This window comes from Dama dama, chromosome 23 (assembly GCF_033118175.1).
Source record: "Dama dama isolate Ldn47 chromosome 23, ASM3311817v1, whole genome shotgun sequence".
Lineage (NCBI taxonomy): Eukaryota > Metazoa > Chordata > Mammalia > Artiodactyla > Cervidae > Dama > Dama dama.
Window position 1 is genome coordinate 59,094,531 of NC_083703.1, and position 18,090 is coordinate 59,112,620.

An 18,090-nucleotide genomic window follows, 5' to 3' on the forward strand; every position below is an offset into this window, starting at 1 on the left:
CCTTGAGTGTGTGCGTGAAGGAGGCTGAATTTACCTTGTGCTATTTCGGGCTGGAGCTGGAGGCTGGAGGAAATGGAGCAACCGGGGAAAGTCTAGAAAGATGAGTCGTCTCGCCCGCCCACCCCCGGGATGCCAGACGCAGGCAGCTGCCTGGCGCGTGGGATTTCCCGTCTCAGAGCTCCACGACATGCCCCACAAGGCCTGGTTGTTCTGGGAGCACCCAGGGGCCTTCATGTCTCACCTCCGAGTTCTGAAATCCCCAGCATAGCTCACTTCTCAGTGTTTGGTTTCTTTAGGGATCATACCCAGGGTGAACAGAATTCCAGACCACCAGTTTTCTGGGAATTCTGTGGCCCAAACCCTGGAATCTTAAATAAGCAGGAACAAGAGTTGGGTCCCAAAGTAAACTGGAGGTTGACTTTCTTCCTAGTCGAGGTCCCCTGCCTGTCTGTGTCCTCTGGGTTTCTCCTGACAACATGCGGATCAAGGAACTGACCTTGACCAAGGGCTGAGGGCACAGACGTGGAGGAGGTGAAGCCTAGGCGGCCAGGCAGCTTCCACCTGGGGTGGGCAACTACCCAGGCAGGCCCCGTGCAAGGTGGGGGCCATGGAGGTGCCCGGGCACGGACCAGCCTGTGTGACCAGGCAGCCTGGTGCCCATGAGCTGGAATAGGACTCCCAGTGGGTGTGGAGTGGATGGTGGGTCTCTGGAGTCTCTGGAGGCACCTGTGTGGGTGCATGCTCAGTTGCTCAGTCGTGTCCGACCCTTTGCGACCCCATGGACTGTAGCCTACCAGGCTTCTCTGTCCATGGAATTTCCGGCACAATAATACTAGAGTGAGTTGCCGTTTCCTCCTTCAGGGGATCTTCCCGACCCAGGAATCAAGCCCGTGTCTCCTTCACTGCAGGCAGATTCTTTACTGATTTCCCACAAGAGAAGCCCAGAGGCACTCAAATCATTAGAAACAACATTCACTCTTCCTTTTTTTTTTTAGTAACATAAAACTACAGAAAGTGACACCAGAAACCCTCCTTGCCTGAAAAGAAACTCCGATTAGCAGCACATTCATTCAAAGTTCTTTGAGACCTACTGTGTGCTGTGTTGGTTGCTAGATCCTGGGGCTCCAACAGAGGTGAGCAAAGCAGGACTGGTTCCTGCCGCTGAGGAGCTTACAGTGTGTTGGGGTGAGAGGAAAACCTGAGAACCATACGAGCACATTTCAGCTCCAACCTGAGTGCTGGAAAGGAGAGGATGTGAGACCGGATGAGGATGCGCCCATCAGGCAGGAGCCTCCCTGGGGGGTTGCAGGGTGTTCAGGTGTGACAGGGGAAAAAGGACAGGGAACAGTGTTCCAGGCAGTGGGAACAGCATGAACCATGGCCTGGAGTGGGTGGAGTCTGGCCCAGATGAAAGCTTGAAAGGAGGCTGGGGTGGCTGGAGCCCTGGGGGGCAGACAGAAGAACACTGGGGTGGGAGCAGGAGTTGGACAGGGACGGGGACCAGACCCCCCCCAGAGCCTATAGGAAGGGTGACAAAATGCCCCCCTGTGCCCACCTGGAGTTAACAGTACCTCCTTTCTCTCCCCAGTGTTTCCCAGTTTAGGAACATCCTCTCCTTTTTCATGAAACACAGTGGGGAATTCGGCTTTTTTATTCTAAGAGCTAATAAAGGGCTTAGGGCAGGGTGGTGATCTGTTCAGAATGGAGGTTCTGAAGGCCCAGCAAGGCTACTGGGGATGGAAGCAGGGAGGGACCAGAAGGGTGGAAAGAGGATGCTGAGGTTCCTCTAGGTGGCTGCTCTCCCTCCAGCCCAGGAGCTCCGTAAGCTCCCCTGAGCCTCACTCTCCTGCCTGTGAAAGGGGCCAACAGGACTTGCCTCTTAGGTATTGTGGGGTTCAATGGGCCGTTTCCATGCCAGGCCTGTTCTAAGTCTACCGCCTCTTAAAGGGGCAGAACAGTGTGGTTGTGAGTGAGCTCTGCTGTACCCTAGAGCCTTGAGCCTTCAGCTCTGTGCAGGCACCTCAACTATACTATCTCAGTTAATGCATCCTTAGAATAGTCCTCATCATTATCCCCACTTTACAAACAAAAGAGCCTTCCCAGGGTCACTCTGTGGTGATTTGATTTCAACTTTCCTAGGACCCAAAGCCTTACGCCAGATTCCTACATCCCTGACCTCCTCAGAGTATGATCTACCCTGGGGAGAATCTTGAGCTCCACTTAGATCTCCTGGCTATTTTCTCCAGCTGGTAGCTATATCCCATTGTTAGTTCCAATCCTCATTGCTCTCCACCACAGGCCCCCATGATCTGCATGTGTACGTAAGTTCAGAGCCTCTGCAAGCACTCTCCATGGCGAGAGGAGACAGTGCTTTGCAGCAGGATCTCTCAGTTCAGTCGCTCAGTCATGTCCAACTCTTTGCCACCCCATGGACTGCAGCACACCAGGCTTCCCTGTTCATCACCAATTCCCAGAGCTTGCTCAAACTCATGTTCATTGAGTTGATGATACCATCCAACCATCTCATCCTCTGTCGTCCCATTCTCCTGCCTTCAGTCTTTCCAGCATCAGGGTCTTTTCCGGTGACTCAGTTCTTCCCATCAGGTGGCCAAAGTATTGGAGTTTCAGCTTCAGCATCAGTCCTTCCAATGAATATTCAGGACTGGTTTCCTTTAGGATTGACTGGTTTGATCTCCTTGCAGTCCAAGAGACTCTCAAGAGTCCCCTCCAACACCACAGTTCAAAAACATCAATTCTTCAGCGCTCAGCTTTCTTTATAGTCCCAAGAAGTATATATAGTTTGTTTATAGTCAGGGATCTCTCAGAGCCTTTAAAGAGCTGATGTGCATCGTGAAATCTCTTAGTGCTTTCTGGTGCTTTCTTTTGGTGCTTTCTGGTCTTATTTGAATACAGAACTTTGTGGTCTTCAACCTGTTCATTTTCCTCTCTCGATACTTTATTTGTGGGAGACAGTTTCTGAGAGCTTGGCAAACTGCAAACCCTTCCTCTTGCAAATGGGGCAACGGAGACCCAGACCTTAATGGCTGCTGATCTGCATCCTGACTTTGATAACATAGGCCTCTTGGGCTCTGGGAAAGAGTGTTCTTGACCCTCCTGTGAATGCTCTGGTTAGGTGGATGGGGAAGGGAAAAGAGGAGGGAGACAGACAGACAGACAGACAGTCCTGGGGTGGGGAAGCTGTGGGCTGGTGACTCGTGCTCTGGCTGCGGGAGGATATTGTGCTTTAGTGTGTGTATTTTTCCACCTTTCTCCCCAAATGACTTAATTTTAGGCTTCCTGGATAGGCGCAGCCTTAAGAAAAAAAAAAGTTTAAAAAAAGCCTTGGACCTCCCTGACTTCATCTTCCGGTCCTGGGGTCACCAGGGACTGTCTGGGTGACTTGGAAGAAAGATGGGGCATTCCCTGAAGCCCAGTGGGGTGCTGGGATCTGGGCTGGGTCCTCCCCTGCCTGGAGGGGCACTCCCAGGACCGAGAGCCTCAGGGCAGCCACGCCCCACTTCCTCTGTGGGCTCCTTTGATCTCCTTCCCCGCTTCCCTGCAGGGCTGGTGTTTGCCGGCTGGGCTGACTCCAGGTGCATGGTGGCGGGGCCGCTGCCTTCCCAGCCTGACTCATCCTTAGCAGCGCCATGGCCTGCTGCCCCTCCATGACATCGAGTTAGTCTGGGAAAGCTCTGGCCTCTCCATCGCTCACTGCCTTCTGAGGAGTGTTCTCGAGGCCCAGAAACCATTTACAACACGCAAGGTTTTAAAAGTAAAATGTCCAGCCCTGCAGTTTCCCAAAGAGCCAGAGGGTGAGGGTGAGGATGAGGATCAGAGGAGGGCTGAGGGAGAGTCTATGTTCTGTGCTTAGTTGCTTGGCCGTGTCTGACTCTTTGTGAACCCCATGGACTGTAGCCCGCCAGGCTCCTCTGTCCATGGGGTTCTCCAGACAAGAATACTGGAGTGGGGATCTTCCCAACCCAGGGATCAAACCTGAGTTTCCTGCATTGGCAGGTAGATTCTTTACCACTGAGCCACCTCGGAAGCCTTAGGGAGAGTCTACCCAAAGCCAATTGTTTCCATTCCCTGCTTAAAACTCTTGCCAGCCGCCCAGCTCTCCCAGCATCGGAACCTTCCTGTGGCCAGAGGCCGCCCTGCAGGTTCGTGCCACCGCCCACCCCTGTGCTTACCAAGCTCCCGCACCCCCTCCACGGTTGCCTCTCTCAGGAGATTTTGCACATTCTGTTCCCTCTGTTGGAACACACTTCCTGCCCTGGGCTACATCAGCCCTGCTCACCCTTCTGGCCTCCCTCAGGAGACAGTTTTCAAGGAATGACCTCCCTGGACAGCCTTATCCCTCGAATCTGATGCTTTCCTTTGTCTTGCTTACCCTGAGGGTCCTTCCTCAGGGTTTACTTGTCCTCAGGTGGGATGTACTCACAGCCCCTGGACCATAGTTCGTGCTCCAGCCTACAGAGCCCAGGGGCCAGAGGAATCCTCAGGCTTCCCATCCAGCCAGTTTCAGGCTTGTGTTCCCAGGAGCTAAGTGTGTGCAAAGTGTTAATGATTTCTCCGAGGCCCTGGTCGGAGCGGTTGGCATCTTGCATCCTGCGTGGGGCTCTACTGCTCCAGAAATGGGTCGTGGGCGAAGGCCCTCCTTGAGATCACAGTCTCTAAATAGTCTCTAAGGAACCACAGGGCAGAAAAAAAAAAGCCGGGAAGGAGCAGAAAGAAAAGGACTTTCCACCTTCCCACGCTGGAGATTTTAAAATACCCACTTTTCCGTCATGGTAGGACTTTCCAGAGGGAGGTGGGTTGAGATGCTGGAAACTGGGTCAGGTGATGGCATGGGCTTCCTCCTGCTTCCCCCTGTGGGTTAGATTTCAGCTCTCTCCTGGGTGTCCCTGGGAGGGGGAGCCTGCAAGCCCCAGCAGTACTCTGACCCCAGTGAAAAGTGAAGGTGTTAGGTACGCAGTCGTTTCAGACTCTTTATGACCCCAAGGACCATAGCCCGCCAGGCTCCTCTGTCCATGGAATTCTCCAGGCAAGAAAACTGGAGTGGATTGCCATTCTCTTCTCCAGGGGATCTTCCTGACCCAGGAATCGAACTCAGATCTCCTTTATGACAAGCAGACTCTTTGCCATCTGAGCCATCAGGGAAGTCCATGCTGTCCCCAGGCCAGTGGTTAAATATTGACACCCCTCCCCACCACAGAATTGGGATCACTGGTGGTTTGTGCCTCACACAGAGCAAGGATTTGGGGGAGCCTGGGTTTCGGGAAGGGAGAAGTCTGCTTTTGGGGTCTCCCGATGTTTCTTTCATTGGAAGGTTAAGTTTGTTCCCCAGCCTGGCTGCCTCTGTGAGCCTGGAGGAGTGGGCAGAACTGTCCCCACCCAAAAGAGGAGGTGAAGCCAGGCCAGCCACCGTGCCGGGGTTTGCTCCACTGACCCAGTAAAACATGGAAATATGCAAACTCGTACTGTCTCACTTCTTTCAGAAACAGATGGTGCTTGCTGACTTGAGCCAATGTTGATGTGTGTGTAGAGGAGAGAAACACCCTTCAGAAGGAACTGTTGCTGCAGCTCCCGAGAATTTGTGTCTAGGTTCCCTACATATAGGTGTGTCAGCTTAGAAAAAGTTGTTAGCATCATGACACTGTGCTCTATATTTTGAACTTAGCTTGGCTTTATTCACTTTTTAAAATATGGCTTCACTGAGATATAATTCACATACCGTCATCCAGTCAACCTTGTAAAACGTATTATTCATTAGTTTTTAGTATATTCAGAGTTGTGCTGTTTAAGGGGCTTTCCCGGTGGTTCAGTAGTAAAAAATTCACCTGCCAATGCAGGAGACACAGGTGACGCTAGTTCGATCCCTGGGTCAGGAAGATTCCCTGGAGTAGGAAATGGCAACCCACTCCAGTGTCTTGCCTGGAGAATTCTTGGACAGAGGAACCTGGAGGGCTACAGCCCATGGGGTTGCAAAGAGCTGGATAGGACTTAGCGACTAAACAGCAAACAGCAGTGGCTAATGATGTTGACCCTCTGTTTGTGTCTTTACTGCCCATTTGTGTATCTTTATTTTTTTATTTTTTTTTTATTTTATTTTTTTATTATTATTATTTTTTTTTTTCCAGTGGGTTTTGTCATACATTGATATGAATCAGCCATGGATTTACATGTATTCCCAATCCCGATCCCCCCTCCCACCTCCCTCTCCACCCGATTCCTCTGGGTCTTCCCAGTGCACCAGGCCGGAGCACTTGTCTCGTGCATCCCACCTGGGCTGGTGATCTGTTTCACCATAGATAGTATACATGCTGTTCTTTTGAAATATCCCACCCTCACATTCTTCCACAAAGTTCAAAACATTTGTGTATCTTTAAAGAAATGTTTGTTCAAATTGGCCTCCTCCATCTTTGGAATCATGCTAGCTTTACAATACGCCTTCTCAATTTGCCTCTTGGGTTTTCTTGACCAGTTTGAATATGAAGCAATTTTCTCTTAATAATTTGGTGAACTTGGTAAAAATATATATCAAACCATCTGGGTGTGGATTGGAGAAGGTGTTTTACTCCTATTTCAATTCACTAATACATATTGAGTAACTTGACTCGAATTTTCTATTTCTTTTTTTCTTAACCAATGTTAGCATATTATATTTTCCCAGAAATTTGCAAATTACACATCCTGTTTATGACACCTTCTTACTTAATACCTCATCTCCCCCTTGTCAACGAGTACATCCTTTGATGGAGCTGTGAAGCGCTGGGATGTGCTCTCTGTTTTCACACGTCTGTCCCTCTCAGTAGATGGTTGGTTGTCCGTTTTTCTGTTCTGAACAGTGTGACTGTTGTTTGGGTTCTATCTCTGTGGTGAACAAGCCACCCACAACGCAGTGGCTAGAACAACAATCGTTTAATTGCTCAGGAATTTGGGCAGGGCTCAGCCGGGCAGTTTTTCTACTCTTGGTAGTGTCTGTTGCAGTCCCCAGTGAAGCTGGGAGCTTGGCTGGGGCCGGAACACCCTAGATGCAGCTCCCGTGAGGGCTGGTTTGGTTTCTTTCTTTCTCCCTTCGTAGACCCTCCCGCTCCACAGCCTCTGCCCTGTTCCCCTTCTGTGCCTTCTCTCTCCCCAGTAGAGGAGTCAGGGTTGCCAGTCCAGTGGGCAGCAGAGCAGATCCGAGAAGCCTGTTGCGTTCTTGCCCTGGACGTGGCAGGGCCTCCTTCCCACTGGTCCACAGCGAGTCAGATGGTCACTGCAGATGTGAGAGGTGTGAGCAGACTTCCCAGTTTACGAGAGCGCTGCACATGGGGAGGGAGAGGAGGAATTGTTGATGGCATGTTTGCAGACAATGCACGACTGTGAACATCCTGATACACTTTGATGAATGTTGGTGTCAAAGGTGAACGTTGTTTGAGTGGATATGTGGTCTATTGTTCTGGGGATCTTAGGAAATCACGTAAGGACTGGGACCAGGATAAAGTCCCCATCCTAGAATTTCTTGCTGTCTAGCAGGGACTGTGCACCAACACTGGCATGACTTGGAGTAACTATAGCAATGCTCCAAGAGCCTTGGGAGTTTGTCCTTAGAGTAGTCTTCCCTCAGCTCCCTCACCTGCTGCAGGAGAGGGCATTCTGGCCATTTTACAGAGGAAGAAACTGAGTCTCTGCAATCAGCTGGCTTGCCCTACTTGCTTCCTGCATTCCCTGCTGCCTGGACTTCATCCCACGCCCCTTCTGTAATATTTTCTCTGCTCCCCACAATGTTGTGACAATAACATGCATCGTGCAGAACTGAACAACCTCCTGATCTCTTGCCCCTTGGTGAGAGGGTGAGTTAAGGAGGTGACGAGGCTTAAGTGCCCAAGTCCTCAGGTCACGCTTCCAGCACTGTGTCCTGGTTCTCTCACTTATAAGGTTTATCAATGTTGACTTTTGGCCTCCCCTCACTAAACCTCACTCTACTCGGGTATAAAATGGGAACAATAACCTGATTGTTGGAGATCAGGGAGCTGGTGCACAGAACGCACCTAGATTCTCAGCAGTGACAAAGGGGAGAGAGAGCATTTAGGTTCCCTGAAGTCCAGGTGGCATTAGTGGCAAAGAATCTGCCTTCCAGTTGAGGAGCTGTTAAAGACATGAGCTCAGCCCTTGGGTTGGGAAGATCTCCTGGAAAAGGGCATGGCAACCCTCTCCAGTATTCTTGCCTGGAGACTTCCATGGACAGAGGAGCCTGATGGGCCACTGTCCACGGGGTTGCAAAGTGTTGGACAGGACTGAGGTGACTTGGCACACACAGGGTCCCCACCCTGACTGTCCAAGTTCTGCTCTCACCTGGGCTGAGTCAGGGGGGTCGGTGTGTTCGTGGTGAATACACATGTCACAAAGAGCTTGTTCCCTCCTCCTGGTGGAAGAGCCATTGTGTTCTAATAAGATGCTCCAGGTGGTGTCGAGAAATTCGCACTTTCCCAGCCATCTGTCTGGACATGGATGCTGAGTGATTTCTTGCTTGTGCCGTTCATGGGGCCAACCTGGGACTGAGCCCTCTGTCTCAAAGCGGAGCCTGTGTGAGCACCCCACTCTCCCGCCTCGACAAGGCTGTCCTGTCCCAATGCCTTCCACGAAGGCTTGGCTCTTCCCAGCAAGGCTGGAACACACGGCGAACCAGGACTCAGGGGAGGGAGACTGCGCTCGCATGCACGTTGATTCACAATGAGTCAACACTCGCCTGTAACATCTGGCCCTCAGTGTCCCGGCTGTAATAAGAGAACGTTTAGTATCGTTTGGCAAAGCGTTCTCTCTCCAGAGGTCTGAATCTGTTCCCTGAGTTACTATTCATTGTTTTACTGTCCATCAGGGCCTATCCGGATATCTGGTCACATTTTCCTGCAAATAACAATTTTCTGGCAAAGTCGCCACCCAGGTTGATGACTTCTGTGCTGCGGTGTGGAGGTTTCCTGCTGGGGCCCTGGGAGCCTGAGTGAGTGAGGGGGTTGTTTCGGAGTGTGTTTCTTCTCTCATCTGTTAATTGTTGAGAGCAGCGAGCTGGTTCGTTGACAGTCTTGATAACTCTCCATAGCTAGGAAAGCCATCAAGGCAAATTGGAGATGAAAACAGTGGAAATTCTCATTTGGAATCTGTGTGAACATCCTTCTCCAAGTCAGTTTTGAAGGTACATCTGAAAGGGCCCCCGGGAAAAAAATAGAAGTAAATGGGTCACAGAAGACTGTCTCCTTATCTTAATTCAGTTTGGCTGTGAAAGTTGAACAGCATCCTCAAAATGTTCTGTGGCTGTAAAAAGTCTTCCTTGCTCCTCTGATCTCTCTGTATTACAGAGGCAGTGAGTGTCCTACAGTCACAAGAGACTGTGGTTTGGCTGGCTAAGAGACAAGGCACCGTCTTGTCTTGTGGCTCTGCTTCTTGTCCATGAGCTCGCAAGTCGTGTCTCAATCACATGCATGGTGGTGGTGGTTTAGTTGCTCAGTCGTGTCTGGTTCCTTGCAGCCCTGTGGATGGTAGCCTGCCAGGCTCCTCTGTCCATGGCATTTCCCAGGCAAGAATACTGGAGTGGGTTGCCATTTCCTTCTTCAAGGGATCTTTCTGACCCAGGGATTGAACCTGGGTCTCCTCCATTGCAGGCAGATTCTTTACCAACTGAGCCATGTAATTTCCCAGGAAAATTAGATTCCCCCCAGTATGAAAAAGATTGTCAATACCTTGGAGCAGGAACTGGTTGGATGCTGTTCATCACTGTACCCACTGCCTGGTACAGTATAGGGGCTCAGATGTACTAACTGACTGTCAAAGGACTCAAAATATTTGTTTTGAATTCTTATAATTGAAAGTTGCAAAAGGGACATTATGATATCTTATATACTAGAATTCTACTATCTAGGAATGTAAAAATGCATTCATCCATCCATCCATCTTTCTTCTATTTATCCATTGCTCACCATCATCCATCCTTTCATCCATCTTCCATCTATCCAATCCACCATCCATCTTCATCCATTCTCCCTCCATCTGTACGAGGTCAATTGTGGTTTTAACCATTTTGCTACTACAAGTCTGAGGAAGAGAATTAAAGTACTCCCTCTACTAATGATGTTAGTCTGGGGGTCCACTTCCTAATGCTTGGTGGCCTCATGAAGAAATTATATAGTGTGGAAATGAGGAGCATCTCTGCACTGGTGCTCAGTTGCCAGGGCTGAAGCCCCTAGTCTAGCATCTTCCTGGCTAAGTGACCTTGGGCAAGTCATGGTTTTATCATGGATCCATCAGAGATGGTAATACCCCCACAATTTAGTGTTGTAAGAACTGAATGAGATAACATGTGTAGAGCCCTTGGGACAGTGCCTGGCAGGTGGTGAATAAGTGAACAAGGGTGAACTTCTGTTCCCCTGAGACTTCTAGCATCATGGAAATGGTGAGACTCCTGCCTTGCTGTGCTCTGTCCCACTGGTATCCCCTCAACATAGTCGTTGTTGTTCATTCACTCAGGCATGTCTGACTGTCTGCGATCCCATGGACTGTAGCACACCGGGCTTCCCTGTCTTTCACCGTCCCCCGGAGCTTGCTCAAACCCATGTCCATTGAGTCAGTGATGCCATCCAACCGTCTCATCCTCTGTCACCCCCAACAAATCTGAAGGGCACGTCTGTCTCGTAGCAGCTGCTTGTCTCCTGTGTGTCTCTCTACCCCCGTTCTGCACTTTGTCTCCCATCAGGGGTCTCCATGGCTGGATCTTGGTCGGATGAACGCACTTTGTCGGGGGAGAGACTGGCGGACCTCCTGCCAGCTCCCCCACTCACAAAGTCCTCCCACGCACCAGTGGCTGACTGGCTGATGGGGGTGACCGAGCCACGACCTGCTGACCTGGAGCCTGCGTCTCTCCCCTCTCTTGCAGGGAGTCCGACCTGTTCCTGCTCGACAGCCGCACCCTCTGGGCCTCAGAGGAGGGCTGGCTCGTTTTTGACATCACGGCCACCAGCAACCACTGGGTAGTCAACCCGCGGCACAACCTGGGCCTGCAGTTGTCGGTAGAGACTCTGGACGGTAAGTCCCTGGCCAGCACCCCAGCTCATGCTGATGCAGCCCACAATTGTAGATCCCGGGGGGATCTCAACTCATGTCTATTAGGACCAAGTTTCCTCTGCTCCCTCCCTCATCAGCACTTCCTGTCCAGCCTTCTAATCCAAATAAAAGCAGTCCCTACCCCTTTTTCATATGGCATTTATACTGTTGGCCAAAGCTGGGTTGGGTAAGGCCTCATTGCTCCAAGTGTGGCTCCAGAGCAGCACAGGTTGCCCCCCCCCCCGCCCCCGCCATTAGAAACGCACTCTCTGGTCCATCCCAGGCCTGCCCTATCTGAACCTGCACTTCAGCTGAGCCCCTGGTGATGCTCGCACATGCAACATCTGAGCCGTGCTGATGCAGGCCCCTCAAACTCAGGATACAGGACATCCTGGGATGTCCTGGGCTGTGTAGGATGTTTCATGGTATCCCTGGCCTCTCCCCACTAGAAGCCAGTAGCCTCTCCCACTTGTGACATGAAAAATGTCTCCAGACATTGTCAGATGTCCCCTGCAGGGCAAAATCACCCCAGTGAAGGACACTGCACTGGTGTGAGGCCTGAACCCCCTTCCAAGAGACTGAATGTAGTGCCGAATCCTGAATACTTGGAGAACCTACTGTTTACCTTCCCCCAGCACCTCTCCCACATGCCATGGCCGTGTTTTCTGAGAAGGATAGACAGGGAGGCAAGTGGAACAGTAGGGTCCGGCTGTGCCAATTTCTCCTTCTGCAAAGTCTATTTCTTATGAAGTGGGGGTGGTTTTAGGATGTGTGACGTCTTCCTTACACCAGTTTTAAAAAATGTATATTTCAGTGTGTTATGTTGTGTTAGTTACTCAGTTGTGTCCGACTCTTTTGTGACCCCCCATGGACTATAGCCCATCAGGCTCCTCTGTCCATGGGATTCTCCAGGCGAGAATACTAGAGTGGGTTGCCATGCCCTTCTCTAGGCGATCTTCCCGACCCAGGGATCGAACCTGGGTCTTCAGCATTGCAGGAGGATTCTTTACCGTCTGAGACACTAGGGAAGCCCATATTTTAGTACAGGTATTAACAATGCATGTTCCAGGCTCAAAGTTTAAGTTCCAGATGTGTGCAACACTGAATAGTTTCCCTCTGACGTCCTTCCTCCAATTGCTGTGTTCCGCCTCCCAGAAGCAGCTATGTCTGAGTTATTGGGTACTTCCCATGTGACTCAGCTGCAATGCGGGAGACCTGGGTTCGATCCCTGGGTTGGGAAGATCACCTGGAGAAGGGAAAGGCTACCCACTCCAGTATTCTGGCCTGGAGATTTCCATGGACTGTATAGTCCAAGGGGTTGCAAGGAGTTGGACACGACTGAGCTACTTTCACTTCTTTTCAAGGATGCCTTCTGGGTATCTAAGCCATTAAATGTATAGAGTCTGCTTTTTCCTCCCCACCCCTCCCCCCCAAATACTGGCATAGTCTATACAGTGTCCTTCACCTCGCTTTTTTCACCTGACAGTGTATCTCGGAGGCTGGTCTTTTTCCACCATTAAAGAGCTTCCTGTTCTTTAAAGGCTGTTGTGTGTTTGTGTGCACGTGGAGTGAATGTAGCCCTACTGCTCTCTCACTGTGTGACTGTGGACAATTTCCCTAATGTCCCAGAGCCTCCGTTCCTCATCTCCAACACTCAGGTAATGAAAGGGCCTGGGCCACTGGGTTGTTCTGAGGTTGAGTGAGTTAATACAGAAGAGTTTTAAAAATCATGTCCTAAGGTACATAGGAATCCCCTGGGCTTCCTGTGAAAATGCAGATTCTGATTCAGCAGGTCTGGGGCAAAGAGAAGGCTGTGGTCCAAATGCAACCCCCCCCCCCGCCCAAGCGATGTAGAGGCTGCTAGTCCCCAGACTGTGCTTTGAGTAGTGAGGGCTGAGAAGAGGACTCAGCTTGTAATACACAGGCCCTAGAAGTTCTTACTACCACCAAAAGTGACTCATCTAGTCCCCCCGTGATGAATGTCTAGAGTTTCCCGTCTTGCACTCTTACAAACAGGGCTGCAGTGCATATGTCCTTGGACCCTTGAGTGAGTGTAACTCCAGGAACAGTTCCTAAACGTGACATTGTTTGCCTGTAGTTTTGATCAGTATTGTCAATTTGCCCTCCTGAGAGGTCATTCCATTTGCACGAGGGCACTGGTGCCCTGTGTTTGTTGGAACGAAGATGCTCAGTCATTCAGTCATATCCAACTCTGTGTGGCCCCGTGGACTGTAGCCTGCCAGGCTCCTCTGCCCTTGGAATTTTCCAGGCAAGAATACTGGTGTGGTATATCCTCCTCCAGGGGATCTTCCCAACCCAGAGATCAAACATGCTTCTCCCGCACTGCAGGCGTATTCTTCACCAGCTCTCAAACTTATCTGTCTTGGCTAAGATGTGTGCAACATCCGATAGATGACACATGGGATCTCATAGTTTTGCTTTGCTTTTCTCTCCTCTATGCGAGGCTGAGCCCTTCCTCTAAATTTGCCGTTTCTTCCATGTCCATCTCCTCTGTCCATTGCTTGCAGAGGGTGTTGAGCATTTTCTGCTTTACATTTTAGGGACATTTTTGTGATCTGAGCTGTAAATATTGTTCCAGTTTTTAGTTTTTCTTTGTACTGTGGTTAATGCTGGGTTTTGCCAAGTAGATTTAGGCAGCGTAGATACATTTTGTAATTTTTTCTCCAGAATTATCTATGGTCACGTGCTATACGGGAACAGTCACGGAGTTTAGGGCCACACTTGTCTTCGCTCCAGTCTAGTCTTCCTACTGACAGTTTCCCCCAAGCTTCCCTCCCCCACCAAACCTTCCACTTTCTGTGCCCCTAACATTTTTTAGTGGGGTCCTAGAAGGTACTGTAGTTTCCTATTGTTCTATACCTGATTGGCAAATTATGCACGGTGGACCAAATTCAGCCTCCAGCCTGTTCTGGGGTGCCTGTGAGCTAAGAATAGTTCTCAAATTTTTAAATGGCTGAGAAAAATTTTAAAAAGAAGACTATTTTGTGACACCTAAGATTATATGAGATTTACATTTTGGTGTCCATAAATAAAGTTTTAGTATTCCACAGGTACACTAACTGGTTTATGCATCACCTGAACCTGCTTTTATGCTGTAACAACAGATTTGAGTAGTTGTGACAGGGACACTATGGCTCAGAAAGCTGAAAATATTATTTTCAGAAATGCTGTTTACAGAAGGAGTTTGCCCCGACCAGAATTTCTCAAACTGTGTTCTGTGAAGAATCATGATCAGTTACGTGCAAGAAAGGCTAGGCTGGATGAACTAAGCAGGTTTCACTGCAGGACTTCTCAGAGCCTTTATTTTGCCGATGTCCATTGTGAGTCTCTTGATGGGGTCAATAGCATAGATGAATTCCAAACTTATTTGGCAATAGGTTCATTCAGCTCTTCTTTGTCCTTAAAAGTCCCTGTGGAACATATTGGGGATGGGGCACCCATGAGGCTGAGGGAGACTTGATTGCTCTCTTCAGAGTGACCTTTTCCCTGAACTTATAGATATGGGTTTGACCTGCTAACTTGACCTCAGTGGGTCTGGTGCTCCTCTGTCCTGCCTACCCTTCTGGCTCGGGATAGCTTAGGTTTGGTTTTTCTCTTAAGTGACACTCAACCCAGTATCAAGCCTGCCAACCCCTTTCTCCCCCACACCCAGGGTCTTTGTCCCCCACCTTTTGCCGAGGCTCGGCATTTATTGAGGTATCACGGCCTGATGGTTAGAGCCTGGGCTCAGGAGCTGGCTAAACTCCCCGGGTTTGAGTCCCAGCTCTGCTGTTTCTAGCCACATGACCCAGGGTGAGTCACTTAATGTCCCTCATCTGGAAAATGGGGTTAATAACAGCTTCCACCTCTCAGGGTGGTTGTGAAGGATTAGATGAGCTCATGCGAGTGAAAAGCTTAATTGCTTAACATGTGGTAGCTGCTAAGCACAAAGTAAGTGCTTTCTGCCATTGTCTCCTATAATCCTCACCATTCCCAGTTGGGTAGATGCTATTATTAGCATCTCCATGGGACAGGTGAGGGAATTGAGGCCCCTGAGGGGTGTTGAGTCTCCATATTCCATCAGCTGCCTCCATGCAGGAGGAGTATAGCCTAGTGGCCACAAGATGATGCCTAGAGTTAGGGTAAGGGTCCGATGCCAGGCCCCTGACTTGCTGCCTCCCCTCCTCCCCTCCTAATGGGGCCCTGGGGCCGGGCATGGATGCTGCCGCCCTGGGACCTGACTTGTCCCGGTGCTGTGCATGCTGAGGCAGCACAGCCTCAAATTTGGTCCAGTTGCCCGAGTCAAGGAAGGCCCACCCACCCACACCATCTGGGAGGGGCAGAGTATTCAGTGGCCAGCTGGACATGTGAGTTTTTGATTCTTTGAAGGGGGGATGAGATAAGAAGTGAGAGAGCCCAGCATTTCTGAGACCACAGGCTCCTGGCTGGGAAACTTTTCCTCCACGGGGTTCCTTCTGCATCAGAATCCCCAGGGTGGCAGGCATATTGAACATACAGATTCCCAGGCTCCACCCCCCAGACCCTCTGACGGCGAGTCCCCGAAGATGGGCCCAGGAATCTGCCTTTTCTTACAAGCTCCTCAGTAACTTGGGATCTGGCCCAGTGATAAGATTCTGGTGAAGTCATGCCCCGTGTTTTGGGGTACACTGTTTATAAGATGGTGCTCAGGCTGGCCACGTCTAAACATGAGTTCAAACCTTTTCATGTTGGATGCCCACACAGGTGAAAGACCAGCAGGGCCTGCTGGGGAGTCCGTGGATGCTGGGGTCCACGTGATGGGCAGATTAGTGGGCAAATACTGTGTGCCAGCCCTGTGTGGCCTGTGGAGACAGCCTGGCCCCTGCCCTGGGACCACCTGCTAGCTGTAACATGAACTCAGTGAGGATCGCTGCGTTGGACAGCACCTGGGGAGGACGAGTTCCAGGGCCATGGCAACCAGGCCCAGCTCCCAGCGCCCCATCTGGGAGGAGAGAGGACGGGGCCCTGAGCTAGGCTTGCAGTGTCTTACAATGAGCTCACTTTCATCCTTGTGAAGTACAGGGGTTACAGACCTCCTTTCCTGATATTTGGTGCGAGGTGAGGTGAGCCTGGGTCTGTAAATGCCGCCTGAGACCACCCAGGAAGCATGTATCTGTTTCCTCTTCCTCCAGCTGCGGCCCTCCTGTCGGAGAGTGTGCACAGCTGGGGCCTCTGCCAGCCAGCATGCCCTTGCGGGAGAAGCCCATAAACCCCTCTGGGCACCTGGGGCTCATCAGGAACCAAGTGGGGAGCCTCATCTCGTCTCCGAGGATGGGATGCTGCGGGAAGGAGGGCTGGTGTCTGCTGTCCCTCCTTGCACAGACAAGGACAGGAAGCCCCTCCCCTGCCCCAGCCACACAGGCTGGGCACCCCCTCCCACCCCCCCAGGGGTGGTGGGAGACGGGGGAAGAGGCCCCCTGAGCAGAGGGAACCCTGGCACTAGAGTGGAGGGCCTGCCAGCTGGCAAGGGGGCTGTCCAGGCGGTGCTGCTGAGAGCTGAACCCTCACTGCCTGCCTGGACCACGGGGTCTCACGCAGGAGCAGAAGGGGGTCAGGCCTGCAGCTCCTGCATTGACTCCAGGGCCCAGGAGCCTGGTGCTCCAGGGGGTGGCCTCATGTGATCTTGGGAGTTTAGTCCAACCTCCTGATGCCATGTCCCCTTGTTCCTCGGGCATGATTATGACTGGGAGGAAGAAAAGAGTGAATTCGTGTAAAATGCTGAGCCCTGGGCCAGCACGCTGTCTGCAGAATGACGTCACCAGAGGCCACACCTGTGGGCAGTGTGTTATTAACAAGCTCCTGCTGGGTGCACAGCTGGCCATCCGGACAGAGCCTGGGACCCTAAAGCGTCTTGGTTTCTGCCTGTCTGTTCTCTCCAAATCCCCTTTCCTGAGAAGAGTTTGAAAAAGGACCCAGAAGACAGTGGGTTTCCCACAGGACTAACTAGAGGAGCCAGTGTCACTGAAATGGCCAGGGGTCCTCCCTCCATTCAAAAATATTAAAAATTAGGTTTATAACCATCTGGGTATAATAATGAATGTAATCCTAGCTGTATTAAAAACGAAAACATTGTCTCCAGCCCTAAAAACTCCATGTTTTGTGTTCTGATTTTAAGAGACATTAGAATGTTTTCCTGGGTCCCTAAAAGTACCGTGGGCCTGGCCACGGGGCCCGATGGTCAGCCTAGGACCTGCATGCCAACCTGGGGAGTGACGATGAACCCTCTGAGCCCCAGCACCTGGTGGTCAGAACCAGCTTCCTACAATCAAGGGCTTTTTGGCCCACATTGAAAACATATTTATTCACTCAACAAACATCTGTGTGGAGCTCTGATGGGCCAGGGGACTATCGCAGACACTGCTCCAGCTTCAACAAGACGAGGTTTCTGCTCCCATCCTGAGGACGGCTCGGTGGGGTTCCTGCATATGGCATTCCTGATATTGTCTCCCATTGCCAAACAGCGGCGCAGTGAATACTGATTTGGACTGGAGACTCTTACATCTTTGCAGACACAGAAGCACCTACTCCTTTGTTCCCAGGACAAGGGCTCCAGCCTCTTGTCCTTACTTACAGGATCCTCCTCCTCTCCCTTGTCTGCTTAAGAAATTACTGACGGCTCAGGAGGGCAGCACTCATCAGCCCCGGCTCCCTGACCCAAGAATATAATCTGAGTGTCTCAGTTCCCCTCTCATACTCTCTCGTAGGGGACCTCCAGCTTCCTGACCTTCCCAGAGCTCCAAGACCAGAAGGGCCCCTTCTTTTCCCACCCACCCACCTCTGCCTTCGGGTGGCAGACTCGGGCTTGTGCTGGACTTCTGTGTGCAGAGAGGGCCTCGGGCTTCTCTCCAGGGCCGCAAGAGTACATATCCCTATTCTTGATCATCCCAGATGGGATCAAATGGGATTGCGAGGCACTTAAAGGATTGAGGGCATATGCCGTGCAAGTGTGGCGCCTGCCGCAGCAGCTGGGGA

The 18,090-nt window shown here is 51.1% G+C and overlaps 1 protein-coding gene across 1 annotated transcript in view; it reads left to right on the forward strand.

Moving 5' to 3' along the window:
* The window catches only part of BMP7 (bone morphogenetic protein 7), an 86,002-nt gene that overhangs the window by 47,297 nt on the left and 20,615 nt on the right, over positions 1-18,090 (forward strand). Inside the window, exon 3 of the mRNA XM_061126948.1 lies at positions 10,913-11,061. Within this exon, the coding sequence (XP_060982931.1) occupies positions 10,913-11,061 (149 nt within the window). The remainder of the gene's footprint in view (positions 1-10,912; positions 11,062-18,090) is intronic.